Source organism: Coffea arabica, chromosome 6e (genome assembly GCF_036785885.1).
Source record: "Coffea arabica cultivar ET-39 chromosome 6e, Coffea Arabica ET-39 HiFi, whole genome shotgun sequence".
Lineage (NCBI taxonomy): Eukaryota > Viridiplantae > Streptophyta > Magnoliopsida > Gentianales > Rubiaceae > Coffea > Coffea arabica.
In genome coordinates, this window is record NC_092321.1 from 12,657,782 (window position 1) to 12,685,224 (window position 27,443).

A 27,443-nucleotide genomic window follows, 5' to 3' on the forward strand; every position below is an offset into this window, starting at 1 on the left:
AAGCCTTCGAATTTAATAAACCTAATACTTATTCAGTTAGCTGTTAACAACGAGAAAGAAACAGCCACTGGACACAACAATTAACTATGGCTCTTGGCTATTATGTCTTTTTAGGAGATTATTTTGAAGGAAAATATATAGAAAAGTAAAATACATTGCGACTTTAGAAATGTAGATAATTCTAAACTATCGATAATTGTTTTTTTGTTTTCCTTTCTATTGTTATTCTTTTTTCCTTGATCCTTAAATTTAAATACATCATTTCTCTTAAAACTTAGGTATGTTCACCATTATTTTTTAGACACGTTATATATGTTCAACAATCTCATACGTTAAATATATCTAGTAATTTGATAGGGTGTAAAATTGTTATTTAATTTATAATTATTTTCCCTTGATTTTAGTCAAATATTGTTTTAATTGATGGATTCTACTTATATTTGATTAATGGTACTAATTGTAGGAAAAGAAGCGAAACGTGATTAAAATGGGCAATTTTCCAATTAATTTGAAGATGGCACATCGGGACCGGTTTTCAAATCCAAATCAAACTCAATGCAGTTTTTGAAGGAAGATTTTAAAGACTTTAATTTTCATTATTAGTTTTAGTATTGGATTAGGAAACTTGGAATATTATCTTTAGTAGTTTCCTTTTTATATTTTGGGAAACATATCTTACTATTAGTAGTTGAGATTAAGTAGGAAATAAGAGGAATTAGGAAAGCCAGATTCCTGTTTGATTAGGAGTCAGCCAGCAACAATTTCGAGTGTGACTCTTTGAAGTACAACACACGGCCGTCACTTGTTTTGGCTTCTCTTTTGCTGGCCTTTTCATTAGTTTTAGAGGAAAAACCATACGCAATTGTTATCAATGGAGTCCTGCGGATTTCTCTTGAGGATGCGTAGCTAAATCTTCTTTTCTAGTCAAGGGTTAACTTGAAAACGCGGTTTTAAATATCTATGAAATCGAATTATTTTATTTATTTCTTTTATTCATTAGTATTCATTTTTTTTATTGTTTAACTTCTTATGAATGTTGTGTTAATATAATAATCTACTGCCAAATTAACCGATTAAATCCATAATTATTTAATTGATCAATATCAGTGGCAACTAGCGTGATTGGTTCCATGTTAGGGAAACGTATGATCTAATTTAAACAAACTCTCGTAACGTGTTTATTAGTTAGGGTTGAATTTTTCTAATTCTTAATGCAATCGAGAAATTAAATCCTACGGTCATACCTAGGGGTATATCTCTTGATTAGGAAAATAGTGAACGGTCGTACTTTGGCTATCGAAAAAGTAAGAAAAAATTGATTGTTTATTGCATGTATGGCAATTATAACTAATATATTAATGAGTAATTGAATTATCTTTACATCGATAATCAGTTGAATGGATCATATCTGAAAAGTTACACCTCTGGCAAGAGTTGTATCTATTGTTGATTCATTCATATTTATTTTCGTGTGTTACTTTGATTTAGTTAATTATTTATTTTTATATTTTTATAAAATCCCCCATACGTTGAACTCAAGGAGAAACAAATTTCTCCAATCTCTGTGGATTCGATCTTACTTACCACTATATACACAATTATACTTTATTGAGTAGGTATTTATTATTGTACAGGTTCGACACCTGTCAATTTTTTGGAGCCGTTGCCCAGGACTGGAGTTGGCTAATTAGTCTCCTTTTGAGTTTATTTTATTTTTAATTTTCTGACATTTTTCTTATTTATGCCTCGTTCTTCTCGTACAGGCAAATTATTTTTCGATTCTGAAGTAGAGAAGACTGCGCGTAGAACAAGGAAGTAGACCAAACAACATAGAGAAGAGCAATCAGTCACTGTATTTCAGAGGCACAATCCAGAAGTCGAACTGACAAATTTTTTTGGTGACACCTCAAGTGATTCTAATCAAGAAGACGTCGAAAATGGCTAATACTCAAACATTATGAAAGTTGGCTGCTCCAGACTTAAATCAGCAGCCATTATGCATTACCTTTCCGAATTTAAATGATAATGCCCCTTTTGAATTAAAGTCTAGTCTAATTCATCTTTTACTTTTTTTTAATGATTTTTCAGGTGAGGAGCAAGCACTTGCAAGAATTTGATGTAGTATGCACAAGTACGAAACCCCCGGGGATTACTGAGGAGCAGATAAAAATGCAAGCATTTCTCTTTTCCCTCAAGAATGTAGCAAAAAAATTGATTGTACTATCTGCCACCAGATAGTATAATAACTTGGGAACAGTTAAAGAAGAAATTTTTGAAAAAATATTTTCCTGCGTCTAGAGTTGTCAGTTTGAAGAAGGAAATATGTGGCATTAAACAGCAATCGGAGAAGTCTCTCCATGACTATAGGGAGAGATTCAAGAAGCTGTATACTAGATGCCCCAGTACCAGATTATCGAGCAGCTCCTGATTCAATATTTCTATTGTGAGAACCCTAGAATTTGTTTATTGTTTCTTCTCATTTTTCCCCTCTTAAGTGAAAAATTTGTTCATTAATCGTTTGAATCAAAGGAAGGCCTTGTTGTTATGCGTGTTTATGTGTGAGATATGTGTATATGTGTATGTGTTGGAAGTACGGTGGAGCACGGCAATCGAATTCGGAAAAGAGGAAAAAATTTTGTGAAAAATGGAAGGGCCGAATCCGGCCTGAAATCCGGCCAGTTCTTGGCCGGATTGCTTGCCGGATTGTTGAGGGGATTTAAAAAAAAAAATTGAGCTAGCCTCTGCCTCATATCCGGCCAAGAATCCGACCGGATTGTGACGTGTCACAGCCGGTCAGAGGCTTTGACCGGCTGTTTCTTTCATTCTTATCCCACCTTTTTGGTCCAAAATATCTCATTTCTTCCCTGTCCAACCGTGAGCTTTGAGAGCAAAGAGAGAAAAACTCTTCAATCTTTATCTTTGATTTTTGCTTCAATCTTGAAATTTCACCGATATATTTTGAAACCCCTCCGTACAAGTGATCTTCTTGGAAGGTTAAAGCTTTTGGGTGGAGTGATTTTGAAGGGGAAGCTTTTAATTGCTAGTCTTCTTGAGTTGTGAGGTAAGATGTTTAAGAAAGATCTTTCTTGTTTTGATAATGGTATAGTAGTGATTTGTGGTGGTTATATATGTTATATTGTGAATGATTTCATGGGTTTAATGGATTTAATTAATTATGATTTTTCTGTTTTCATATGATTATTGCTATGTGGCCATGTATGATGCTTGGACATGATATAGAATGAAGCTAGCGGGTGTAATTGGTAGCTAATTACAGAGAATTGTTGGTTTGGAAGGAAAATTAGAAAGTTAGGGTTTTATTTTCCCCAATTCTGCCTGGCACTGTAGCATATAGTTAGAGGCCGAATTGGCCTTGGGTTAAAACATGAAAGTTGTAGGGAATGATATTTTAGAGATGCCTTCAAAATTTCAGGTCAATCGGAGTAGTGTAGCTTGAGAAAAGACGGAAAAATCCTTGCTGCCCTGGTTTTACCCGAATTTGTTAGTTGCGTCAGTAATTGGTTAATGTGGTTGGGAATGCTTCAGAATTGATTGTTGAGGTCTTCTGATAAAATGTAGCCTTGTTTCTTATCTTTCGGATGGCTTTGGAATTTTTGGATTTGGACTTAGGTAGGCTGACTTATGATGTTTGAACCAGAATGCGTTCTGTGAATCTGTTTTTCCGGTTCTGGTATAGTATCTTGTATTTTTGACCTAGTTACACTCGAAACTGGATAGAGTGACCTTCTACAATGTTGTAGCCCTATCTCTTAGCTTCGAAACGGTGTATCTTACACCTCCATCCGATAATTGTAGTGCCAATGGTGCTAAAACCGCATAATGATGTCAAAAAATGTTTTTATAGTGTAGAGCTCAATTCCTTTTTTTTCAGAAATGTTTCTAGCTTGATTTTGTATTTATATGACTTTAAGCCTAGTGAATGGCTTTTGGAAATGAGATTATTCTATATGAGCTGTTGGGACTGATTTGAGAAAATAATGAAGCCGTTAATGGCTGGAAAATAGGTAAACACAAGGGACATGCCGTCCGTTTATTTTCTTGTAATATGAGCAAGTTAAAGTGATTTTTGCGAATGTATTTTGTAACGAATTGGACGTAGTTATTGAAAATGTTACCGACTCTTTCAAAGGGTGGCCGAGGGTTAAATTTCTATTTGAACCTGTATATTTCCGCTTGGCAAATAAAATGATTATTTTACCATTCTAAAACCTAATACCAAAATATAGAGGTTGACCTAGGGTTCTCTTGGCCACAAGTGAATAACTTTTAAGTGAAGTTTTAAGAGTGAACGTGAGATAGTTTTGCCACCTTTTCATGATTTTCTTCAAGGCATATAGTTTATTGATTTTGAGATACATAAACGATTCCGGAAACAATACTTCCTAGCTTACCTTATTGGAATTCGATTTGTCGTTGGTTAAAGTGTTTTCTGCCGAAAATTGCATAACCTTTTGAGTTTGGTTTCAAGGTTGGTTTATGAACCCTAGTTATTCCCGTCCACGAATCCAAATGCCATCGTTACACTTTAAAAGTCATTTTTATACGTTTACTCGCGAGTAGTCGGGTAATTCTTGATTTCATCTAAATCATGCTAGATGGATTGTAATGTGTTCTTTGTTTAATTTTAGGTTTCATTGGTGATTGAGAAGTGGACGTTATTTTGCGTGTATAGGTGAGTGTTCCTTGTTTGTTATGTTTCGTGACTATATGGCTGGTATGAATGATTGATAACATGTTCAATGTTTTAATGATTGTTAAAAACGAGTTTTCTAGGCGAGTGTGTACTTTATCGCACTCGGCCTAAATGATTGTGAAGTTTCAGTGATCGAACGATTGCAATGTTAATTGTGCATGAATGTAAGCCTTTTGGCTGAACTGGCCACTGCCCCTTGTTACCGGTCGTCTCGAGCCAGAAGCGGACTCGGTCGGGCGATTAGGGACCTGGGTGAACGTTTCGGTATACTCGAGTATTACCTTGAAGTCTGGTGGAGCCTGGCCAACGGTCAGGGAAGGGGATGAATGAATGAATGAACGAATGAATGAATGAGGGTTTTACTTATATAAAATGCATTTTCAAATGATTGGAGACATAAGGGAATGAAAGGAGAATGAATGAACGAACGAATGAACGAATGGCTCCTTGTGAGCACGTATCCTTTTAATGAGTGTATTTATCATTTTCTTTTGTCTTTGTATTTTGAATTATTGGTTATATGTAATGAATGCATTGAACTTCTTGTTTGCCTATGTGTTCGGAACCTCATTGAGCTTTCCAGCTCATCCCTTTAGTTTTGTTTTCCTTAACAGGAAGGCGTGCAAGGACGAGAGCCTGTATAGACTAGCTGGGTCTAGCTCTTGGTTTTCTTTTGTAATGGTTCTCGCCCTAGTGCTTGGCACGGGCTGGTTGTATGGTGATTTGAGAACCTCTGTATATTTGACGATTGTACTTCTTTTGAGATATTATTGTATATAAATTTTCTTTTAAGTTGGAACGTTGTTGTGTTCTTTTATGGGTTTTCCGATGATTGCTTGAAGTGATCGACTGAGTCCCGGCGAGAGCTGGGCAGGCAGTCCGCCGAACCCTTTGGTTCGCCTTAGGGTAAAGTGGGGCTGTTACATCTATGAAAATTTGCTATATACAAATAGAAGTCTTATAGATGTTACCAGTGGAGGTACTTTGGTGAATAAGACTCCTCAAAAAACTTGAAATTTGATAGAAATGATGGCAGAAAATTCTCAACAATTTAGCACAAGAGAGGATGTTCTTACTCATCGAGTAAATGAGGTAAATGTCTCATCAATTCAACAATAATTATCTGAATTAACTTTGGTTATTCGACAATTGGCTGTAGAAAATTTGTAGCAGGCCAAAACATGTGGTATTTGTAAAGATACGAATCATTCCACAGATTGGTGCACAGTGTTACAAGATAAAGGAATTGAACAGGTAAATATAATTAGTCACGTGCCCGCACCAAGAGAGCAGAATGATCCATACTCTAATACATATAACCCAAGTTGGAGGGATCATCTAAACTTTATCTATGGAGGGAACAGACAGTAGAACTGCATGCCGAATAGATAACAGAGGTACCAACAACAATACCAATCTCGACCGCATCCTTCTTCTTCCAATTCGAGTCTTTCTTTAGAAGACATGATGAAGGAACTAATTGCAAACATTACGCGGTTCCTATAGAAAATGGATTCTAACATGTAGGAGATACGTAATCAAATAAATCAAAAGGCAATATCAATTAACCGTCTGGAATCCCAATCTCAAGGAAAATTGTCATTTCAACCTGAAGTCAATCCGAAAAATTTAAGTGTAATAACCTTAAGGATCTGGAAGGAAGTTGAGGGACCCGAACTCGTGACTTCGAAAGATAAAAATGAAGAATGGATTGAAAAAGAGCTTGAGAAGGAAAGAATGAGAAGCATGAATTCAAAGGTAATTCCTAATTCTATAATTAAAGTTAGAACTAACCCACCACCTTTTCCGAACAGGTTAGAGAAACTAAAAACGCAAGGTAAGGAAAACGAGATCTTGGAGGTATTTCGAAAGGTGGCAATCAATATTTCTTTGTTAGACGCGATCAAACAAGTGCCAAAATACGCTAAATTCTTGAAGAACTTGTGCGTCAACAAAAAGAAATTGAGAGGGAATGAGCAGATTGTAGTACATGAGAATGTCTCAGTGATTTTTTACAAAGAAAACTACCACCTAAATGCGGGGATCCAAGTATGTTTACTATCCCCTGTAAGATTGGATATTCTAAAATTAAAAATGCTATGCTAGATTTAGGAATTTCTATTAATGTGATGCCTAAGTCAATTTATGATTTCCTAAATTTAGAACCTTTGAAAGAAATAGGGGCAATAATTCAATTGGCTGATCGTATATTTGCTTATCCATATGGGATAATTGAGAATGTTTTAATTCAAGTAGATGGACTAATTTTTATGTGTTTTACATGGATGATATAAATGCTCCAATTCCAACACCTATTATATTAGGAAGGCTCTTCTTGTGTACTATTCAAACTAAGATTGATGTTAGCAAGGGTATTCTTACAATGGAATTTGATGGAGAATTAGTCCATTTTAATATTTTTGATATAATGATATATCTTGTAACTCTTATTCTGTGTTTGGCATTCATGCTATTGATCCCTTTGCTTGAGAATTTCCTAAATTTAATTGCAGGGTAAGTTGAAAGTTGCTGCGAACAAACATCAGAAGTTGAAAGTAACTTATGATGAAAAAATGGGGAAAAAATTAAAGAAGGTGGTTGCCCGTAATGATGATCTGGATCTTGAAAAGATGCCACAAATTGCAAGAAATCTCGAATTACAACTGGATTGAGAAGTGATACTCCATGTCTAACCAAAGATATTAAAAAAAGGCGCCCAATTCATTTTTTTTATGTGTTTCAATATGTTTTTTGTAGATTTTTCACATTTAGTGGTTTAATTTTTCGTTATTAATAATTAGCAGACTTCCTCCTGATAGGACACATCCGTGCCTAGAGGACAAGTGGTAATGCGATAATTTTTCATTCCATCATCAGAAACATTTGAACCAACATGACGTGCCCACGCTTATTTGCTTGGAGAGCTCATATTTCGATTTTGGAGTAAACTTAGCAACATGACGTGCCCGCGCCTAGAGAGCACGTGGTAACTAGTAATGCACAACATCTTATCCTAGGGAAACCATAAATATTATTTTTCTTTTTCTTTTCTATTTCCTTTTTCTTTCTTTCTTTTTCTTTTTCTTTTTCTTTCTCTTTTCTTTCTTTCTTTCTTTCTTTCTCTCCTTTTTCTTTCTTTCCCCCATATTTCTTTCATAGCCACCCGACTTTAAAACCCTGGCTGCCGCCACTCATTTTTGCTGTCCATTGCTGGTTCATTGTTTATCGCGGATTGCTCCCACCATTCACAGGCTACCACCGCCACCCATTCCTTGTCAGTCGTTCGCTGTCACTTCACGCTGCCCTTTCCATCCGTAGCTGTCCACGACCCTTCTCAATTATCAGGAAAATTTCGTTGTCCCTTTTACTTCCTATTCTATTTTTTATCTCTTACATTGAGGACAATGTAAGATTTAGGTGTGGGAGGAGGGGAGTAGTATATTGGTAGTATAATAGAAAAGTGCAAGTGTAAGTATCTTTTTTGAAATTTTTTGTTCGAATTTGTCGAATTTTATCCAATTTTTGCCACTTTTTGTACATTTTTGTGGTTATTCTTGATAAGCAATGGTTAGTTGTCTCAAATTGTATTATTGCTAAAGTTTTATATGCTAATGTGTCAAATATGATGTGGTGAAATCTGCAGGTGTCTCTGTGGTGAATATTTGAGATTTTGTGACTTTTACAATTTTTTATTAACTTTTCTAACCATTGTATTTGCCTGACATTTTTTCATGTAAATTGGTTCACCTATCAATCTTAGTTCTCCATATTTGAAAAATAAAATAGACTTGTGTGGTCTTTAATTTTATTTTGGGTACTTATTTGTGAATAATGTTTAGCTATATTTCATTAGTATCGTTGCCTAGTAACCGAGAGTCTTTACCACAAGTGTTGACTTTCACATTAAAAAGTGACAATAACTATGAGTATGTGATTTTTAAGCGATGATGGCTGAGTAAACAGGATCCTTCATTTTGTAGATATCGGAGTTCACATCAAAAGGCTTGAATGGTTAACGACTAAACTTTTTTCCGAAACAAAAAAGAAAAAAATGAGAGTTTAAGTATGGGGATATTTTTTTAAAAAAAAAAGGATGAGCTAATAGTGAAAAATATGCAAGTGTGTGAATAACGGTGTTAGCCTGCTGATCCATGAGTTTAATGTTGAAATTTTACTTAATAGTTAAACTGTTTGCTGGTGAATTTTGATTGAATATTTTATATCCTTAGATTGGTTAGCCCAAAATTAGAAGAGTTCTTAGTTTTAAAAGTTAACCAGAGAGATATCTCTTAGAAACTAGTCACTAATATTTGACATGTATTTTAAATGTATTTCGACAATAGATGATTTGAATGATAGTCATTATTTGAACTTGATTGTTTCATTTGTTGTTTCTCATTCTTGAGAACAAGCATAGTCTAAATGTGGGGGGAATTGATAGTGTGTAAAATTACTATTTAATTTATGATTATTTTTTTCTTGATTTTAGTCAAATATTATTTTAATTAATGGATTCTACTTATATTTGATTAATACTGCTAATTATAAGAAAAGGAGTAAAACATGATTAAAAGGGATAATTTTTCAGTTGGTGGCACATTCGAATTCGATTTTCAAGTCCAAATCAAACTTAGGGCAGTTTTTAGAGGAAGATTTTAAAGACTTTAATTTTCATTATTAGTCTTAGTATTGGATTAGAAAACTTGGAATATTATCTTTAATAGTTTCCTTTTTATATTTTAGGGAACATATCTTATTATTAGTAGTTGAGATTAAGTAGGAAACAAGAGGAATTAGGAAAGTTGGATTCCTGTTTGATTAGGAATCGGCCAGCAACAATTTCGAGCGTGACTCTTTGAAGTACAATACACAGCCGTCACTTGTTTTGGCTCCTCTTCTGCTGGCCTTTTCGTTAGTTTTAGAGGAAAAATCATACGCAATTGTTATCAATGGAGTCCTGCGGATTTCCCTTGAGGATGCGTAGCTAAATCTTCTTTTCTAGTCAATAATTAACTTGAAGATGTGGTTCCAAACATCTGTGAAATCGAATTATTTTTAGTTATTTATTTTATTCATTGGTATTCGTGCATTTTCTGATTTAACTTATTATGATTGTTTTGTTATTTGAATGTCAAGGAACCAATATTCGAATTAATCTAATAATCCACTGCCAAATTAATTGTTTAATTAGTCAATACCAGTGGCGACTAGCGTGATTTGTTTCATGTTAGAAAAATATATAATCTAATTTAAACAAACGCTCGTAGCGTATTTGTTAGTTAAGATTGGATTTTTCTAATTCTTAATGTAATCGAAAAATTAAATCCTACGATCATACCGAGAGTTATCTTTTAGTTAGGGAAATAGTTAACGGTCGTACCTTAACTATTGAAAAAGTAAGAAAAAGTTGGTTGTTTATTGCATGTATGGCAACTATAACCAATCTATTAATGAATAATTGAATTATCTTTGCATCGATGATCAGTTGAATGGACCGTATTTAAAAAGTTGCACCTTTGGTTAGAGTCGTATCTATTGTTGATTCATTCATATTTATTTTCGTGCATTGCTTTGATTTAGTTAATTATTTATTTTATATTTTTATAAAATCCCCCATACGTTGAACTCAAGGAGGAACAAATTTTCTCAGTTCCTATGGATTCGACTTTGTTTAACACTGTATACAAAATTTATATTTTATTTGAATAGATATTTTTTATTGTACAAACTCGACACATGTCATAATTGTACGTGTCTACCAAGTTTTGGATGAAACCTTTCTTCAAGACTGTAACTTGGTAGAAATCATTTCTTCAAATTCCCCAAAATTAACTTTTCTTGTAAGAACCAAATATAAATCTTGCAATTCAGATTCAGCCCAATAGCAACTTTTTCCACTGATTCTAATACTCAATTTTGAATTTTCACCATCACATTTCATGGAAAAATTTTTAAAACACAGTCTTCCAAATATTTTTCCTAACATATACCCATAATAAACAAAGTGGTACACTTTAATGTGTGTGTGTATATATATATATATATATTAAAATTGGGTATCCTTGAGGGGGGAAGCTCCCGCCAAAGTTTAGAATGGTGCGGACCAGTGAATTATTGCAACTGTAAATAACGATTTGCATCAACAATTCTACACCGAAATCACCTCAACCAAATGATCTGCCGAGCCATTGCAGCGGCAGCCGCACCTCAACGCGACCGAAACTTCTTCTTAAGCCTACTCAAATGCGCCACAAATCTCTCTCAGCTCAACCAAACCCACGCCCAGGTGATTCTCAACGGCCTGAGCAAAGACCTCATTGCCATCACTAAGCTAACCCACAAACTCTTCGACGTCAAAGCCATATCCCAGGCCAAGCTTCTCTTCACCTCACTCTCCAACCAAATCCCGCCTGATAAGTTTCTCTACAATGTGCTTATCAGAGGCTTCTCCCAGAACAAATCCCCGCTTGATTCTCTGTCTGTTTATGCTCATCTTCGCGAAAAAACCACCCTTAGACCGGATAATTTTACGTATGCTTTCGTTGTTTCGGCTGTTTCTTCACCCGGGCTCGAAAAAGTTGGGATTTTGCTTCATGGGCACGTGATAGTTTCTGGGTTTAGCTCGGACCCCTTTGTGGGTTCTGCTTTGGTGGATTTGTATATGGGCTTCTCGGAAGTTAGATGCGCGTATAAGGTGTTTGAAGGAATTCCTAAGAGGGATACTGTCCTTTGGAACACTCTGGCTTCTGGGTTGGTGAGGAATTGCTTTTTTTATGAGGCGGTTTGTACTTTTCGCGATATGGTTGTGGAGGGGACTGAGTTTGATTCAACTACATTGGCTGTGGTCCTTACAGCTACTGCTGAGTTGCAGGAGTTGAGAACTGGAATGATGATTCAGGCTCTGGCACTGAAGGTTAGGTGTCATTTTCATGATTATGTTCTTACGGGATTAGTTTCGTTTTACTCAAAGTGTGGAGATGTTTCAACTTCTAGATTGTTGTTTGGACTCTTAAAGAAGCCAGATTTGATAGCATATAATGCCATGATTTCTGGGTTTACAGGTAATAACGAGACTGAATCTGCCGTAAGGCTTTTCAAAAAACTGCTCGTTTTGGGTGAAAAGGTTAATTCGAGTACCATTGTTGGATTGATTCCTGTGTCTATTCCATTTGGTCATTTGGAGCTTGCGCAGACAATCCATGGGTTCTGTGTAAAGTCTAATATGGTTTTTAATTCTTCTGTTTCAACTGCACTGCTAACTATTTATACGAGGCTCAATGAGATGGACTGCGCACGACGACTTTTTGATGAGTCCCCTGATAGAAGTTTGGCATCCTGGAATGCAATGATCTCTGGTTATGCACAGAATGGATTAACGGAAATGGCTATAGCTCTTTTCCAAGAAATGCAGATGCTTGACATTCATCCCAATCCAGTTACAATCACCAGCATTCTTTCAGCATGTGCTCAACTGGGAGCTCCAAGTCTGGGAAAATGGGTCCATGATCTGATAAAGAAGGAGAATTTTGAGTCTAACATCTATGTTTCAACTGCTCTGGTTGATATGTACGCAAAGTCTGGAAGCATTGAAGAGGCTCGGAGGTTGTTCAATGCCATGACTGAGAAGAATGATGTGACCTGGAATGCAATGATTTCTGGATATGGACTTCATGGTCATGGGCATCAAGCAATATCACTATTTCATGAGATGTTAGATTCTGGAGTCACACCAACAGGAATTAGTTTCCTTTCAGTTTTGTATGCCTGCAGTCATGCCGGCTTGGTAGAAGAAGGCAAAAAAATTTTCGAATCTATGGTCCATGATCATGGTTTTACGCCCTCAGCTGAGCATTATGCCTGTATGGTTGACCTCCTTGGCCGAGCTGGAAAATTACGGTATGCTTTAGAATTTATAAATCAGATGCCTATTCATCCAGGTCCTGCTGAGTGGGGTGCACTATTAGGTGCTTGCATGATTCACAAGGACAGTAACCTTGCTCGCTTTGCTTCTGATAAGTTGTTTGCATTGGATCCTGAAAGCATAGGATACTATGTCTTACTCTCGAATCTGCACTCAGTTGACCGTAATTATCCTCAAGCTGAATCGGTGAGGCAAGTGATTAAGAAAAGGAATCTTGCAAAGACCCCTGGCTGTACTTTGATTGAGGTGAATGGGCATCCATATGTTTTTAAGTCTAGTGACCGGTCTCATCCACAGACAGCTGCAATTTATGCCATGCTGGAAAAGTTAATGGGAAAGATGATAGAAGCAGGATTTCAGACGGACACTGTTATAGCTTTGCATGATGTAGAGGATGAAGAGAAGGAACTGATGGTGAAGGTCCACAGTGAGAAGTTGGCTATTGCTTTTGGACTCATAACATCTCAACCAGGAGCAGAGATCAGGATTATCAAGAACCTCAGGGTCTGTTTAGACTGCCACAATTTCACAAAATTTGTATCGAAAATCACTGAAAGACTCATTGTTGTTAGGGATGCTAACCGATTTCATCATTTTAATGATGGTCTGTGTTCATGTGGTGATTATTGGTAAACCACCTCCTATTTGCCCACAAAGATTGCAAGGTTGGCACATGGGAGGTTGTTTTACAGAAGTGCTAAATCAGGAGTGCGTCATCCTCCAGTGCTTATTTTCAGATGTACATAGTGAGTAAATCTTTTCTTCTTGTTGTTGGCATCATGCATATTTTTTTTTTAAAAGAAAACCCACTAATATTGTGTAGAATAACATGATGATTATCTGATCACCTTATTCACATGAAGCTTCGGGATGGAACAATTGTTTCATGTTCACTTTCCTGTACACAACAGTTGAGTGAAAGTCTTAATCAGTTAACTTTAAAACTCTGATGGTGTTATTTCTTAGTTCTCTTAAGAATTAATCTGTTTTGGACTCTGGTTTCAGAGGAAGCATCTAGCAATTTTTGCAAGAACATGAAGAAGGCTCGCAATAGAAAAGGAAAAGTACTTCTCTCAGGAACAATGCTTATCATGTACATCTTAACTCTCATTAACGTAGTGCTGTTGGTTCAAGATGAGTAGATGTTCGATTTTGAATGAATTAAAGGTGGTAGATTATTTATGTTAGCTGCTATCCTGGCATTTGGGTCTTATGCATCTGTCGTGTTGGAAGTTTTATCTCTAGAGGAATTGTCTTTGATTTGTTCTGGATAGATATCTTCTTTTCATAAAATTTTGATGTCTTTGCTGAAAAACTTCCCAATTGTTCTTTAGGCAAAGATCTCTTTTCTCATGAATATGAGCTAAATCACAGAATTAGTACCTGATATTTCTTTAGGGCAATGATCCCAATTATGTATTTGCTTATTATACATGCTTGTCATTTTCCTTGAAAAACATTCAAAGAGTTTCTGAATATCATCACGCCTTCTTTGCTCACAGGACTTGTTAAAGTAAGTTTCATTTTCAAGGTCAGAGGAAATAGAAGAAACAAAGAAAAGGGGAAAATGGGAAACACGTTGATCTCCAAGCTGCATACTTTTTTAATAGAAAACTTCTTAAGCACGCCTATGTTTGTCATATACAAAATTGAGTATCATTCTTTTGCTAAACAAAAATTTTACAGGTGACTTATTCTTTCTTTTGTAATTCCTCTTTGCTTGGTCATACATTACACCTTCAACAGCAGACTGTATACGCATCTGTCCACAAAATGCAGCTTTCACTTGAAAATTGAGATTGTTTCAGCAATTGATGCCACATTGTTTTACGTCAGGACCCTTGGTTTTCAGTATAAACGGGTCAATTCGGACCCAGAGCAAGGAAAATATAGAAGCCAAAAGTACCGACCAGATGATGACAATTGTGGGCGTCCTATTCTGCTTACCCATGAGACCTTTAAGGAATGGATAGAGATGGACAATCACCCAGAAGGCAAAGAAGAGCTTTCCAAATAAAGGACCCCATGATTGATATCCATTGTTTATGGCATCGGAGATCCCAGCAACAACACCAACTAGGTTGATTACTAAAATAGTGGTTGGTGGGATGAGCAGGGTAGTCCATTTGAAGGCATATAACTCACCAAAGTCATCGTCATCTGATGCCTTAGATGTGACAGTGAAGTTGGTGTCAATCCCAGCCAAAACCTTTAGAAGACCTTGTATGACAGCAAACAGGTGAGCAGAGATACCACCAATAACCCAAAATTGCTCATTTCTCCACCACTCCTCAATGCTAACTCCACTCCACCTTAGCTCAAGGATGCCAGTAGTGAAAATTGAGAGGAAGAGCGCAATGAAGAATAGACTTGCAAAGGTGCTTATCTGAATCAAGGAGAACGAAGACATATTTGCAGCAGTCAGAAGGAAGCATATAGACTTTGTAAAATGAAAATCATTTGGGAGCTCTAGTTCTGTCATCTGCCTGCAGTTAATAAATTTTATCAGCAGAGATAAGGATCATGACGTTATTACCTCTGGCATTATGAACTTTCCTGTCAGTAAGCAGATTGCGGGGAGAGTGCAGTAAGCAAGCAGAGGTAAAGAGGTGAAGGGGTAGACAGTTGTGTTAACATATGCAAATCGCTCAAGCCACTTTAGGTTTCCTCCTTTATAGCCGTACCAGGCAGGGCTATGTCGACTGAAAAAGATCTCAACAGAACCAAGAGCCCACCGAAGCACCTGGTTGAGACGATCTGATAGGTTGATCGGAGCAGAGCCCTTAAATGCAGCTAGTTTTGGCATACAGTAAACTGACCTCCAACCACGACAATGCATCTTGAACCCTGTTAGGATATCTTCTGTGATAGAGCCATAAATCCAACCCAACTGCATGTTGCAAAGCCCTTGTACTTAATATATGTGTGGTAAAAGCAAGACGCATCAATGAAAATCAAATGGCTATGTTCTAGATGGTTGGCTACACATGGCACCACATCCACATGGAAGGTTAATGTAGCAATGAGGGTTTTGCAAAGATTTATAAATTGCATGATTTACTAGAAATTCATTGATGTGAGTTCATGCATCAATTAGTTAACGAGTACGAACTTTTGGGTTACAGATGTGGTTAGCTTTGGCTGTGTTAAGCCATTACCTCAGTACCCCATTCTGTTTTGTCTTCGTAGCCGCAGCTGATCACATGGATAGCTTCTTTGAGCAGCGCAGCTGGGCTGGATGAAGGTGGAACGCCACCTTCAATCATTAAAGTTGAAGTCACAAAAATTGCTGACTGTCCGAACTTCTTTTCGAAATTCATTTGAGACATCAGTATCTCTTTATCGTCATCAAATCCTGAGGAACAAACATAATAATAATTTATGAATTCAGATGAAACTTAAATTAGAAATATATTCTTCAATCCAGCAGTTAGATGAGAGGCAAAGAATGTCAAGCACCTTGAACTGCACTGTCTCCATTGACGCCATGTTTAGTGTATTGGGGAAGCTTCTTACGCCGCCCAAAACAGGGGCAACAGTCACAGCTCACCATTTTTGGGCGCTTAGAACGCTTTGGTGGTTCATAGCCATATAAAGCCTGCCTTCGGAAGACACATCCTGTGCCAACATAGACAGGACCTTGGATTCCATCAAGCCCTTTCATGTTAATCTGCCGAGAAGAAACATATGTACATCAAGAAGGAAACAGGCATGAGGAACAAATGCATGTGTTGGAGGTTGTCTTGTTTGTACCCTATATATCGTAGAAGCTGAAGCTATGAACTTTTCTCATGACTTGCCAAAAATGATAATGTGTTAAAATTATGGTTTTGCTGGGACTTACATCAAAAAAGACCGTGTTTCTGTTGGCATATCTGTCATGTCTATCTATTCCATCAAATCTCTGTGGGAATTGCACATAGCAAACCTTCTTTCCAAGTTGTGGATCCATCAAGAAGCACATTGCTTCCCTGACAGCCTTGCTGTTGTTTACGTAGTGGTCACAATCCAGGTTCAGCATGAATGGAGCATTTGTAAGAACACCAGAGACACGGACCTGTAAAGTTTTTCTCAAGTGAGACATTTCTGAACATAATGGCTGAATGTGAGATTTTTATTTTTTGTAAATTTAAATGGTCAAATTATCTTCAAACAAGAATGCATTGGACAAAGACAAATATTGGTGGAGAGAAGAAGATGCAGGATGGTTGTATTTAGTTATGTGCAAGGTCATTGATGATCTTTGTGATCTTTACCAGGGCGTTCTCGGCACCAGCTTTTTTGTGATGCTGGAAACCAGGCCTTTTCTCACGGGAAACATAAACAAGCCGAGGAAGTTCATTTCCTTCAACGTCGGGGCCGCCGCTATGACCTAGAAAGACTTGAATCATACCAGGATGATCCTTAGTATTGTTTCCTGGCCATGGTGTTCCATCTTGCATGATCCACCCCTCTGGAGGAACTTTCATAGCCTTAGCCACCATAGCATTGATTCTAACCTTAAATTCTTCATACTCTCTCTGTCATAAAACAGTACAACATGTTAAGTTCAAAATACATAACCTCTTGTTTTCGTCTCTTCTTTTAAACCTCTTTTAAGTGTTTAAAATTATACCTTCATGGCTCTTCGCTCCTTCACAAAGGTCGGCTGCACTTTATCCTTCAGATAATCAATCTTCAGCGAGAAGTACATCTCAGGTGCTCGAGGCTCTATAGAGAATTTCTTGCAGAAGGGAACCCATTTTCGAGCAAATTCTGCAGTTTCTGATAGTGATTCAAAGGTACACATTGAAGCTCCATCATCAGATACATAGCATGAGATTTTCTCAACGGGATAGTCCATTGATAAAATTGAGAGAACTGTATTAGCGGTAACAAGAGGAGGTTCCTTCATTGGATCCACGGTACTGACAAAGACATCAATGGGGGCAAGCATATTAGGTTCACCTTCCCTCTCGTACCTGCATTAGAAATTGACCAACATTATAGCTTCAAACAGTGAAAAATTTGTATCTGTTGCAGCATTCCTGTCTTCTTGAATATTTCGAAAGAAACGCTGTGAGGTTTAGAGGGATTATTGCTCTGATCCAAATTAAAGGTATAATTATTCAGATTTTCTATGGGTCTGTAAAACTATAAATTTCACTTAATCGTCTCCTTTACTACGGAGACATTTTGTTGAACAGGAATATTGATATTGTGAATCATATATAATTATGTATTGGTTTTGACAGATTTAAGTCGATTCATTACAGCTGTTTTTCTTTCACATTATTACGACTATGGGGTAATCTCTCCCCAAGATTCACAATATTTTCTTACCAAAGGTGATTGTGCCAACTTCTTTAAACATCTCCTGTTTTCGTGGTCTCTGATGTCAGTTGCTTCGCTACAGGGTTCTAGAAAATCCTTACCAGCATAAGCACAAACTTAAGGAACCAATGCTGTACGAGTTTAGTTTTTGAAAACCAAATTTTCTCTTTGCTCCTACAATTTCACTCTTTTTCTGAGCTCTAGTTACTGAAGAAATTTAATCTGGAGCTCTGATTCCTTTTTAGGACTTTATATTACAACTGATTAAAGTTTATTCTAAAGCATTTAAATGAGATCAGAACTGAAAAATGTAAAATTTCTGACTGCTAATATTATGTACATAATTATGTCAACCTGAGAGAAAGGCGATCCAGGTAAGTCTCCCGATCGATTGGAAACCACTTGGGAAACTGATCGAGAATCCATGAGAACGCAAACCAGATCTCACATACAATTGAAGTGAGCCAGAGGCCAAGTGCATCATGCACAGGGTTCAGGATTCTATATCGGAGGAAGATTGCCAGAACCACGAGCCTAGCCACAATCACCATCCGGTAAGGATTTACCAAGCTTGATGCGATTGGTACTTTCCTTGACAGTGGCTGTCTCGATTCATCTACCCTGCATTTTTGTAAAAATATTTAAACATGAGCAAAGACATCCTTCGCCAGCAACTGGAACAGTTTACACTTTTTGAAAAATCTATGCAATGCTTCCTGTCATGCAAACTACATTGAATACAATTAGATCTGGAAAATTGATGTTGTTCATCTAAGAATAACAATAAAAATGTCTGCTTGATTCAAAGGACTCCGGTGTGGTAGTTGGTTTTTACACCATAGCCACAATTACTGCATTTCAAGTTTAATATAACCTTTCCCCTTGTAAGACAAAGGAAAATGGCTATTGTGCTTTTCTTGGTCAGAGATTCATAAGAAACTACGTTAAGATGAAGTTGGATACATACATAGCCATGTCAGCGTCTGCAGCATCATCAGCTTCTGGCCCTATATTTCCTTGCTGCATCTTCCAATCTTCCATTCTTTCTTTCCAACCTCCCTCTTTCTTGTCATCCCATCTTGCACTTCCTGTATTTTCATCTCATTGAAAACAATGTCAATAATAAGATTAAGGTACATACATCAGTTCGAGAGAATCATATGGGCCGCATGTGGAGTATACCAGGCTCAGAAGCTGGATATGGGTGCACACGTTTGTGTAGGGAGGAGCCGAACATCTGCTCTCCGTTAGCATGAGTCGATATAGGAATTTCACCACTCACCTGCATGCATAACTACATGTCAGTTTTTTTTTTTTTTTTTCCAAATCACCACAGCAAGTTTTTACTAAACCATGCTAGTACTTTAAGCAAACTCATTCTACCAGATATCATGAATGTACACTGTAAATTGGTACAACTACTTCATGCATGATACGCAAGCTCTGATAATGAAGTATGTTTTTCTCTTACAGGCCGAGAGCGGAAACCAGCAATGACAGGAGGGTATTGGGCAGCTTCTTCGTCTTCTGGTCCTCGTCCATAACTCATCTTTCCATGTAGCATTGCTTCAGCAATTTTAGTATTTTTGTTTCGTTCATCATCAATGTTAAATTCATGTTCAATGTCATCGATATCTTCCTCATCATCATCGCCCTCCACCCTTGGACACCCTTCAAGAAAGAAGATCAAAATAAAAGTCAGAGAAAGGTCAAATTAATCCTGAATAGATTTCATCTCAAGAGAGTGGCAAAGTTGAAGCATTAGGATGTGTTAATGCTATTGTTGCATAGGGTTTGAGTTTTCTTTGATGACAAGTCTATATTCCTTTACCTTTGAGTCGTTTGTATCTTGTTTTGCACTGAGGGCAAAGTTGAGTGCCTTCTCTCCTCTCATACTCATAGCATGGCCGGCAGACTGGAAAACCACACTCATTACAAGCCACGAACAAGTCTCCATCGACTGTGAGGCCAATCTCATCACCACATATCTCACAAACTTGACCGGTTAAATCTTTCAAGGGCTTAGGCTGCAATGAACATGATAAAAACCAACGAAAACTTAGTTACACAGCATACTTAATCACACTAAGCAAAATTAATGCTTAGACTTTACAATTCCAATCGCTCTGTGTATCTACCTCTTCATGGCCATGAATGACAACAAGCTCGTTCCGGTTGTGAGAACCAGCGACAAGTCCTGCGCTGGCTTCCATGGTGGAGATGAGGGTGCAATGAAGGAGGGGGCGGGGGTGGTGGTGGTAAAAATGTTTGTCTAGCTAGGAACAGGACTAAGGGTGGTATGAAGAGGAGTTCTTTTTAAGGTACGAGGAAGGCATCGTTTTGTATCTGTCTTAACATCTCTCTCTCTCTCTCTCTCTCTCTATCTTTCGCACCTATTAGGTGTCCACATTAAGAGGACGCTGTTGGTTGCAGAGTCTCCATTGCCTTGAAGCAAAGCTTCGTCTATTCAACCACCATGTACATTCTCTTTCCTGGCTTTTCTTGACACACTTTTTTTTTTATGCATTATTTATTTATGTTTATTTCCGGGGTTGAAATGGTCTTGTTGGGGAAAATTTTGATGTTACATTTGTTGGCTACTTGTCTTCTTACCAAACTGGATTCAATTTCCGAATTATTTACTATTGATTCAGCAATCTTGATCCTGAAGTGGACGTTGCATAAGCAGAATTCACGCGTTATTATCTCTTGTATTCACTCAGGGTAAGTACAAGTATAATAACGTAAACATAGAATTGCCTGAGCATTTGCAAATCAGATGTTATTCATAGCATTCATGATCCTTTAAACATTAGTCGTCTCTTCAAATATGATTAGCAAGATAATTATGGATGTCAAGAATAATTAGGAGCAGCATTTCAAGTTTTTTTAACTGAAAAGTCAAAATTAAGTAATGTAAATACGTGTAAATGTTGAAAAAAATAACCACTGCATTATCTGAAGAAGTTGAGGGAGGGGCAAATTAATTTGTGGAGCCAAGTCCATCTTTCAAGCCTTTTTAGTTTGGCCATTACTTCATAGTAGGTATAGTGAAATCATGCTGAATTGCTATGCCTGCACAAAAGATCCCTTACCAAATTTCTTAGTGATTGAGCTTTCACGTGCCACAGTAGCCAATTGTTCATATAATCCATTGCGCCTCTATGAATCTTGTTGCAGAATATATAGCAATTATTTCATTAGCTTATATATGATCAAATAAATCGAGTAGAATTTATTTCAGGTCCCAACCCAAATTAACATTCTTTTACTTGAAGAGTTTGTTGGGCAAGAAGCAAAAAATCAAACTTTCATTTTCGAGCAATACTCTGTTTAGTTTTCAGAGTGGCATTAAGCTTAAATATAGTACGAGGACATTTCCCTGTAACATTAAAACCTAAAATGACAATAATGTTTCAAGGCCGCAATGCAGAATTAATCCTTAATAACTGGAAGGTGAGGTGTTGCAGGGAAATGCATGCGAATGCTTGGTTTTGAAGAACTTGCAAAGAAAGTCATGCACCAGTACACTGCAGAAAAAAGTTGGTTTTGTCAGTTGGCAACTCCACATCTGGAAAGAAGAGTTTCGCCTAGTCTGGTGAATCAGGTAGGCTGTTTAGTTCCACACACATCCGGGGATTTTCCTTGGAGCCAAGTTCAATGCCAAGAGACCCCCTCATCGACATTTGGATCATCAGAACTTTGAAAGAACATAAATAGGAGAAATTTCCTTGTCATCATCAGATTTAAGAGTTGCTAGATTGCTTTGCCGTTAAGGCTGGAATTGCAGTCGCTATTTAAACAATTCAGAATGCAAAAGCAAATTGTAGCTTCAAAATCTTGAGTTTTTGATACATATAATTGCACAGCAAGACTTAACACGGAAGTTTTCTTTAAAGCTAGCATCAAAAGGAGATGAAAAGGAAAACATTGGCTACAAGAAAAAGCTTAGAATAACCATCATATAGAAAGATGCCAGAGAAAAAATTCAAAGGGTTGCTATTGAAAATGCAGCAAAGCTATTTACTCATAACAGTATATATCACTACTTCTATACAAAGAACAATAAATCCTAGTGAGATTCCTGATATCAGCTGTATACAAACGCGTATGCTACTAGCTAACTTCCTGTCTCAAGGATCATCACATCTGGAATAAGGCTAGACACTGGCTGAGACTTCAGCTGCCACTGACTTATCCTTTTTCTTTTGCTCTTCCTGAGCTTTCTGTACAACAACCTTGTTTGGAACCAAAATTATAAATACATTCCTGTCTTTGAAGTTTTTGTTCTCTCGAGTCGCTAGCTGTACGTAATGACAAGCAAACTTAGCCAACTTGAAAAAGAAGTATAAAATAAAGGTTTCAAACTCAAAGTCATGATCGCTAAAATTAGTAATGAGCAAAAACACGAATGATGTTAACTGTTAATTATTACAGCAGTTAGTTTCAAGAATCTACAGAAACAGAACAAAAGGCAAAAAATTAGCATGTGACTGTATCCATTATCTGAAGGAATAAAGCTTGATCATAAACAGCTCTCAAGTTGCAGGTAAGTTTATACCTTAAAGAAGAAAATAATTCTTTGGCATCAGGGGCAAATCACACATAGCCAACTAAACTACTGGTTATGCCGCTTCATAAACGCTCCATTAAATTTTGCTCAAATTATCCCGCCTGCCCCCTACCCCACCCCACCCCCTCCACAACCAAAAAAACAATGGTAAGGTGTAAAGAAAGAGGGCCTCCAGCCTACACTTCCCCAGCTGTTTAGCCCAGCAACTCCCTCCCACACCAAAAAACCCCTGCAGCCATCCCAAACCCTTCCACTGACACCTAACAAGCTCCTGAATCCATTTGCTCTCCCCTACGATTAACCCTGTTTCCTACATAGGCAGCACCACATTTCCCTATCCTCCCCTCCCCTCGCCGCTCCCTTGCAAAACAGTCCATCCCTACTCCTACCTAAGCCACCCAAAACTTCACATATAGCCCCATCAGGCGTTTGCCCCTAATCTCACGTCTCTGGCCAGCTTCCACAAGCCAGACCTGCATCACTTATAAACGTATACTTAAGCACACATAAGGAACAACCACAAAGGATTTCATCAGAGGGGAGAGAAAGAGTATAGGTGGCTGACTATTCGTAATAAACTGTGCAAAAAGATTACAGATTTGGACAAAAAGTTCAGGGCTTTCCCAAAAATAAAAGCTGGAAGCTCAAAACTTCTCTAAGCTAATGGCTGTTACACGTATTCGACAATAAACAAATGCATAGTGGAAAAATGCCTTCCTCGAATGGAAGTATCAGCTAAGTTTCCTCTCTACCAATCAGGGATAATATACATCAGCATTATTTCACACATCAAGTATAGCAACTCGTAAGCTACATCAAAAATAACATAATAAACCAACTCTGCCTGCACCTTACTCAACCATTGATCAAGATATTTAGGAAATTAATGAACAGAACATCAGAAAACAAGTAGACTTCAGGGAAAGGTTCTAACCATTATAAAAAAGGAATTTATGTCTAAGCCAAATTAGAGAGGTTACAAATACCGATAAACTAGACCCTGACTATGCTACAAACATTTTTCAGTTCTTTCTGTTCACAACCAGCAATCATACATAATAATATGAACCAACATTTAGACAACAGACAGTTTAAGTTTGTTTGCAACATAATAAATTTTTCTGATATCATGTTTATGTTCTTATCCATCACTATTATGCCCTGACACCATTACAATTACCTCTAATCACCTACCTCTCCGAGATCACTTTGGAAGCGTTCTAGAAGCTCGATAGCATTGTTCCTGAACTCATTTTCCCGGCCCTTCAAGTTTACGATGACCTTGACCTTTAAAAATTATCAAATAGTAAGCAGGGTAATTCGGACCTAAGAGAATGTATTCATGCACTCATAGAGAACTGGAAGCAACCTTGTCACCATCTCTCAGAAACTTCTGTGCTTGCCTCAAACGCACAGAATAATCATGCACATCAATGTTATACCTGTCATCAAATTACTCATAACTGTTACAACAACAAAATTACTTGGGAGCATGAGTGACAACAAGGGAACTTCATTCAGTAGACAGATTAAAATAACTTTGGGATTAAGATGCATCCATATATCTTAGTAAATACAAGAATTAAAGTTGAAGATAGATTGTCAAAGTAAAATGTGGATGACCACCAATGGACCAAATTGATATAGCCAATCATGTTTCAAAAGATTCAAATTAGTAAACATAATTAGCAGATTAAACAATCCTAATCAAACCCCAAATCAACACCAGAATCACACATACAACCCAAGACAGTTAAAGAAAAAAAAATCAAATCTCTTTAACCAATTGTAACTTAATATCACAGAAAAGTTCTTCCTGGTGATTTTAGCACAAGCAAATAAACTAGATGTAAACAAACTAGCCATGCATCTATTAGCCTAAAATACTCTTTCTGCTTAATACAAAATCATCTTATTTGCTTAATACAAAAGTAGGAGATCACCACGCATTAGATACAGAAACAGCAGTTCAGTTTTGCATGGCAGCACTCCAGATCAGGAGCTAATTAAAACCAAACTTCTAGTCTAGTGCAAAATTTACATCTGGAATATTAAATCTTACCCCATCTTGAGTTCTTTCAAATCCATACGGCTGGCTGTCATGTAAACCAAAATTCTGGTCAATGTTATGAAATAAAGATTAAGATACACGCACAGTAACAGATAGTCAGATACACAATACCAACTTCACTAAAAGGAGATATTCACCAGCACTTTTCTTTTGCTGCTCCTTTTTCTTCTTTTGCTGCTCATACCTGTACTTGCTGTAGGATATTTCAAATTAATCAGCACAAACCTAGAAAATACAACTAGTAATAAAATTTAGCCTTACATGTTTCATTAAGAATAATCAAACAATATTGACTCGAGAAAAGTGAATATTTTGAAATGTTAATATTTTGTAGTGTGAAATAGTTCATATCTCCATTGATGACTATAATGACCCAGAGAAACACAAGAACAATAGAAACTGTTCTTAGAATATAAGGTCAACAGAACTTCATTACACCTATTTAAAAACAGAGGTTAAAAACTTTCACAATGGAATGAACAATTGATTTGAAACAACAGATACTGAAAAAGGGGAATAACTAACAGAAAATATGTATAAACACAGTTTGTTCTAACGTTTTTGAGCTACAATGGCCAGGAAAGGGTTAAATCTCACATAAATGAAAGCTGTTACCTCAGCCATAAAAATTAAAAAAAAAGAAAAGATGAAAAAGTTATATCTTACTCATAATCCATAATTCGTACAACTGGAGGATCTGCATCAGGAGACAATATGACCTACAAAAAATTTCACAGGACAATGCCTGGTTAATGATTACATTGGCATTATACTATAATCTACATGCAGCTATAAAGACCGGTAATCACATCCTACTAACAAAAAAGTTGTGTGTTGAACAAGAGTAGTAATCTCCATGCTCTCAATAAGATAAGAATTTTAAGGTTGCAGAGATTATTCATCATACCATGAGGTACTTTGTGACCGAAGATTCTCATGCTTCAATAGACATATGTGGAGGTTTAAGAGGGCCTAAACATCAAATATTAATGACAAGAACAAAAGATGCCCAATAGTTGCTTCAAAACTACTTGGTCTTTCTCTTTTGGTGAAAGGTTATGGATAGAGAATTGGCATCACCATTTTCATACACATACCAATTGAAGATAATGAACTTAAGAATAATATTACATCTGAAATGACTGGTTCAAAAACTTTTGACTGGAATCTTAAAACCAAAATTTTAATTTCAATTTCAATTTCAGTTCTGGGCATCAGGTCATAGCAAGAGAAGCACACATAAATGGAAGTACATTGGTAAATGAAAAGTTTTAACAGGCAAGAATTTGCACTTGCAAGAGGTCACATGTTAAGATTGTCTAGTATGTACCACTGAACTTCAAGGTTTACACTTTTCACTTGGTGGTCATGCATAACCAAAGCTAACAGTAAAAAAGCACTTAAAAATAGAAAAAGAAATGGAGCAAGAAATGTCAAAGTTCCGGCATTCAGATTAACAATATAGAGATCCTTTTGGCCCATCTCCCCATGTTAAATTTGAAGAACAATAAAGGCCATTTAGACATTAATAACAGAAGAAATAAAGCAGATCATATAGACAGTACCCAATTTAAGAACATACCAAGTCAAGTTCTGCATCTTCAGCCATTTGAAGTGCCACACTTTTTGAAACTATTCCCACCTACAAAGCACAAGCAGCAGTATCCAGTTTTTATGCTCATAGCACAAGAAACCACATACAACCACACACCAAAAGACACAGAGAAAGGGAAAGTCCGGGAAAACAGTTAAGCAGAATCAGTCTACCAGCTGTCCATGGACCATCTTGTCACATTTGAACTACATTGTCCACCATTTAGTCCAAGCGTAGAACAAAGTACCACCTGAATCCTAACAACATGGTCTATGGAAATTAAACTGGTAGACATGGTCTGCCTAAACATTTTTCCTACTTTCAGAGAGGTTCTAGAAATTAAGAGAGTAAAGCAGCTAACCATGTTTTGCTGTTCATCAATAAGCCTTACTTGATCAGACCTATTTCAAACCACCGCATCAAACTATGAATCAATAACAATTCAAACAGAGAAATAAGCAAACTATATCTGCAACAATTTAGTAACTCACAAAACCCAAAACTGCTATGATAAAAATTTCAACTTTTTGCCAGAATTAGTTCAAGAACTCTAGCCTACTAACTAAACTCACACTATAAGCTAAAAAATCAAAACCCCACAACAATAAACAGAAATTTATACCCAATGGAGGAGATATCAAGAGCTTGATCTTCCTCAACTGGAGGCGGGGACCTCCTGTAATACCCTCCGCCCCCGCCGCCGGAGCGGGCAGAAATGGAGGTGATGCGGGATGCGAGGGAAACGGGAATAGTGGTAGCGGAAGTGATAGGGTGGTGGTGAAGTAGGCGGAGGCCAAAGAAGTAGGAACTGGGGAAAAAGGTACTTCGGGTTTTGTAAAGACTGGGTCTCATGGGGAATGTGCTGGTGAGACCAGCCATTGGGGAGGAAGAGACGGAGGCACGGGGGGCTTGGGGTGTTGCTGGCAGGTGATCGAAAGCTCGGATGTTTTGGGAGGGGGAGTTAAACACTGGAGCTTCTTATCCATAATTTTTCATCTTTTCTTGAGTTGTGTCTATGTCACCACTCACCCAAGCCTGTGTTGGCTAATGCCAATTTTGGTTCATTCTGTTGGCTATTGCTCGTGTTAGTTAATTTGAAATCTAGTACTATTGAAATTCTTCCAAGTCCCAACTCCAAGGCTTGGAGATGGGATGACAAAAAATCTTTTCCTTGTTTGTTTTCTCTCTGCTCAATAAAAGTTTGATTAAATTTTACGTCTCTCTTCTTGTATCACTTTCTTTCTGTCGTGTACCATG

General features: G+C 37.1%; 3 protein-coding genes across 6 annotated transcripts; 1 reads left to right on the forward strand and 2 right to left on the reverse strand.

The window, feature by feature from the left end:
* Positions 1–10,791: 10,791 nt before the first annotated feature.
* Positions 10,792–15,619, forward strand: LOC113697069 (pentatricopeptide repeat-containing protein At4g30700-like). 3 transcript variants are annotated; one of them, XM_072055294.1, is made up of 2 exons: positions 10,792–13,381; positions 14,138–15,619. In XM_072055294.1, the coding sequence occupies exon 1, from the start codon at positions 10,887–10,889 to the stop codon at positions 13,266–13,268; it is 2,382 nt and encodes a 793-aa protein (XP_071911395.1). In that variant the 5' UTR covers positions 10,792–10,886; the 3' UTR covers positions 13,269–13,381; positions 14,138–15,619. The 3 variants fall into 3 exon arrangements, with proteins under 3 accessions (XP_071911395.1, XP_027072313.1, XP_027072315.1); XM_027216512.2 differs by having other exon boundaries at positions 14,472–15,619; XM_027216514.2 differs by lacking the exon at positions 14,138–15,619 and adding an exon at positions 13,641–14,003.
* LOC113696396 (cellulose synthase A catalytic subunit 7 [UDP-forming]) lies at positions 14,215–20,310 on the reverse strand. The gene is made up of 13 exons (XM_072055293.1): positions 20,087–20,310; positions 19,780–19,975; positions 19,420–19,619; positions 19,131–19,230; positions 18,916–19,036; positions 18,303–18,569; positions 17,251–17,596; positions 16,892–17,155; positions 16,480–16,692; positions 16,095–16,305; positions 15,794–15,990; positions 15,172–15,525; positions 14,215–15,021 (listed from the first exon to the last, which is right to left on the reverse strand). The coding sequence occupies exons 1-13, from the start codon at positions 20,159–20,161 to the stop codon at positions 14,440–14,442; spliced, it is 3,126 nt and encodes a 1,041-aa protein (XP_071911394.1). The 5' UTR covers positions 20,162–20,310; the 3' UTR covers positions 14,215–14,439.
* Positions 20,311–21,921: 1,611 nt separating this feature from the next.
* On the reverse strand, positions 21,922–27,202 carry LOC113697307 (translation initiation factor IF3-4, chloroplastic-like). Of its 2 annotated transcripts, none has more exons than XM_027216881.2 (9): positions 26,809–27,202; positions 26,548–26,587; positions 26,175–26,234; positions 25,259–25,311; positions 24,730–24,785; positions 24,584–24,617; positions 23,891–23,963; positions 23,716–23,808; positions 21,922–22,252 (listed from the first exon to the last, which is right to left on the reverse strand). In XM_027216881.2, the coding sequence occupies exons 1-9, from the start codon at positions 27,063–27,065 to the stop codon at positions 22,109–22,111; spliced, it is 810 nt and encodes a 269-aa protein (XP_027072682.1). In that variant the 5' UTR covers positions 27,066–27,202; the 3' UTR covers positions 21,922–22,108. The 2 variants fall into 2 exon arrangements, with proteins under 2 accessions (XP_027072682.1, XP_071911396.1); XM_072055295.1 differs by lacking the exon at positions 21,922–22,252 and adding an exon at positions 22,874–22,994.
* Positions 27,203–27,443: the final 241 nt, after the last annotated feature.

What these genes read in the sequence shown, in the direction of transcription:
- LOC113697069 (XM_072055294.1), top strand. Translation starts at nt 10,887, where the DNA reads ATGATCTGCCGAGCCATTGCAGCGGCAGCCGCACCTCAACGCGACCGA.
- LOC113696396 (XM_072055293.1), bottom strand. Translation starts at nt 20,161, where the DNA reads ATGGAAGCCAGCGCAGGACTTGTCGCTGGTTCTCACAACCGGAACGAG. An exon ending in GCAGACGCTGACATGGCTAT is followed by an intron (nt 18,570 to 18,915) that starts GTATGTATCCAA and finishes ACAAAAATGCAG; the next exon opens with GGTAGATGAATCGAGACAGC. An exon ending in CTGGTGCCGAGAACGCCCTG is followed by an intron (nt 16,693 to 16,891) that starts GTAAAGATCACA and finishes AAAACTTTACAG; the next exon opens with GTCCGTGTCTCTGGTGTTCT.
- LOC113697307 (XM_027216881.2), bottom strand. Translation starts at nt 27,065, where the DNA reads ATGGCTGGTCTCACCAGCACATTCCCCATGAGACCCAGTCTTTACAAA. An exon ending in AAGATGCAGAACTTGACTTG is followed by an intron (nt 25,312 to 26,174) that starts GTATGTTCTTAA and finishes AATTTTTTGTAG; the next exon opens with GTCATATTGTCTCCTGATGC. An exon ending in GTACGAATTATGGATTATGA is followed by an intron (nt 24,786 to 25,258) that starts GTAAGATATAAC and finishes AATATCCTACAG; the next exon opens with CAAGTACAGGTATGAGCAGC.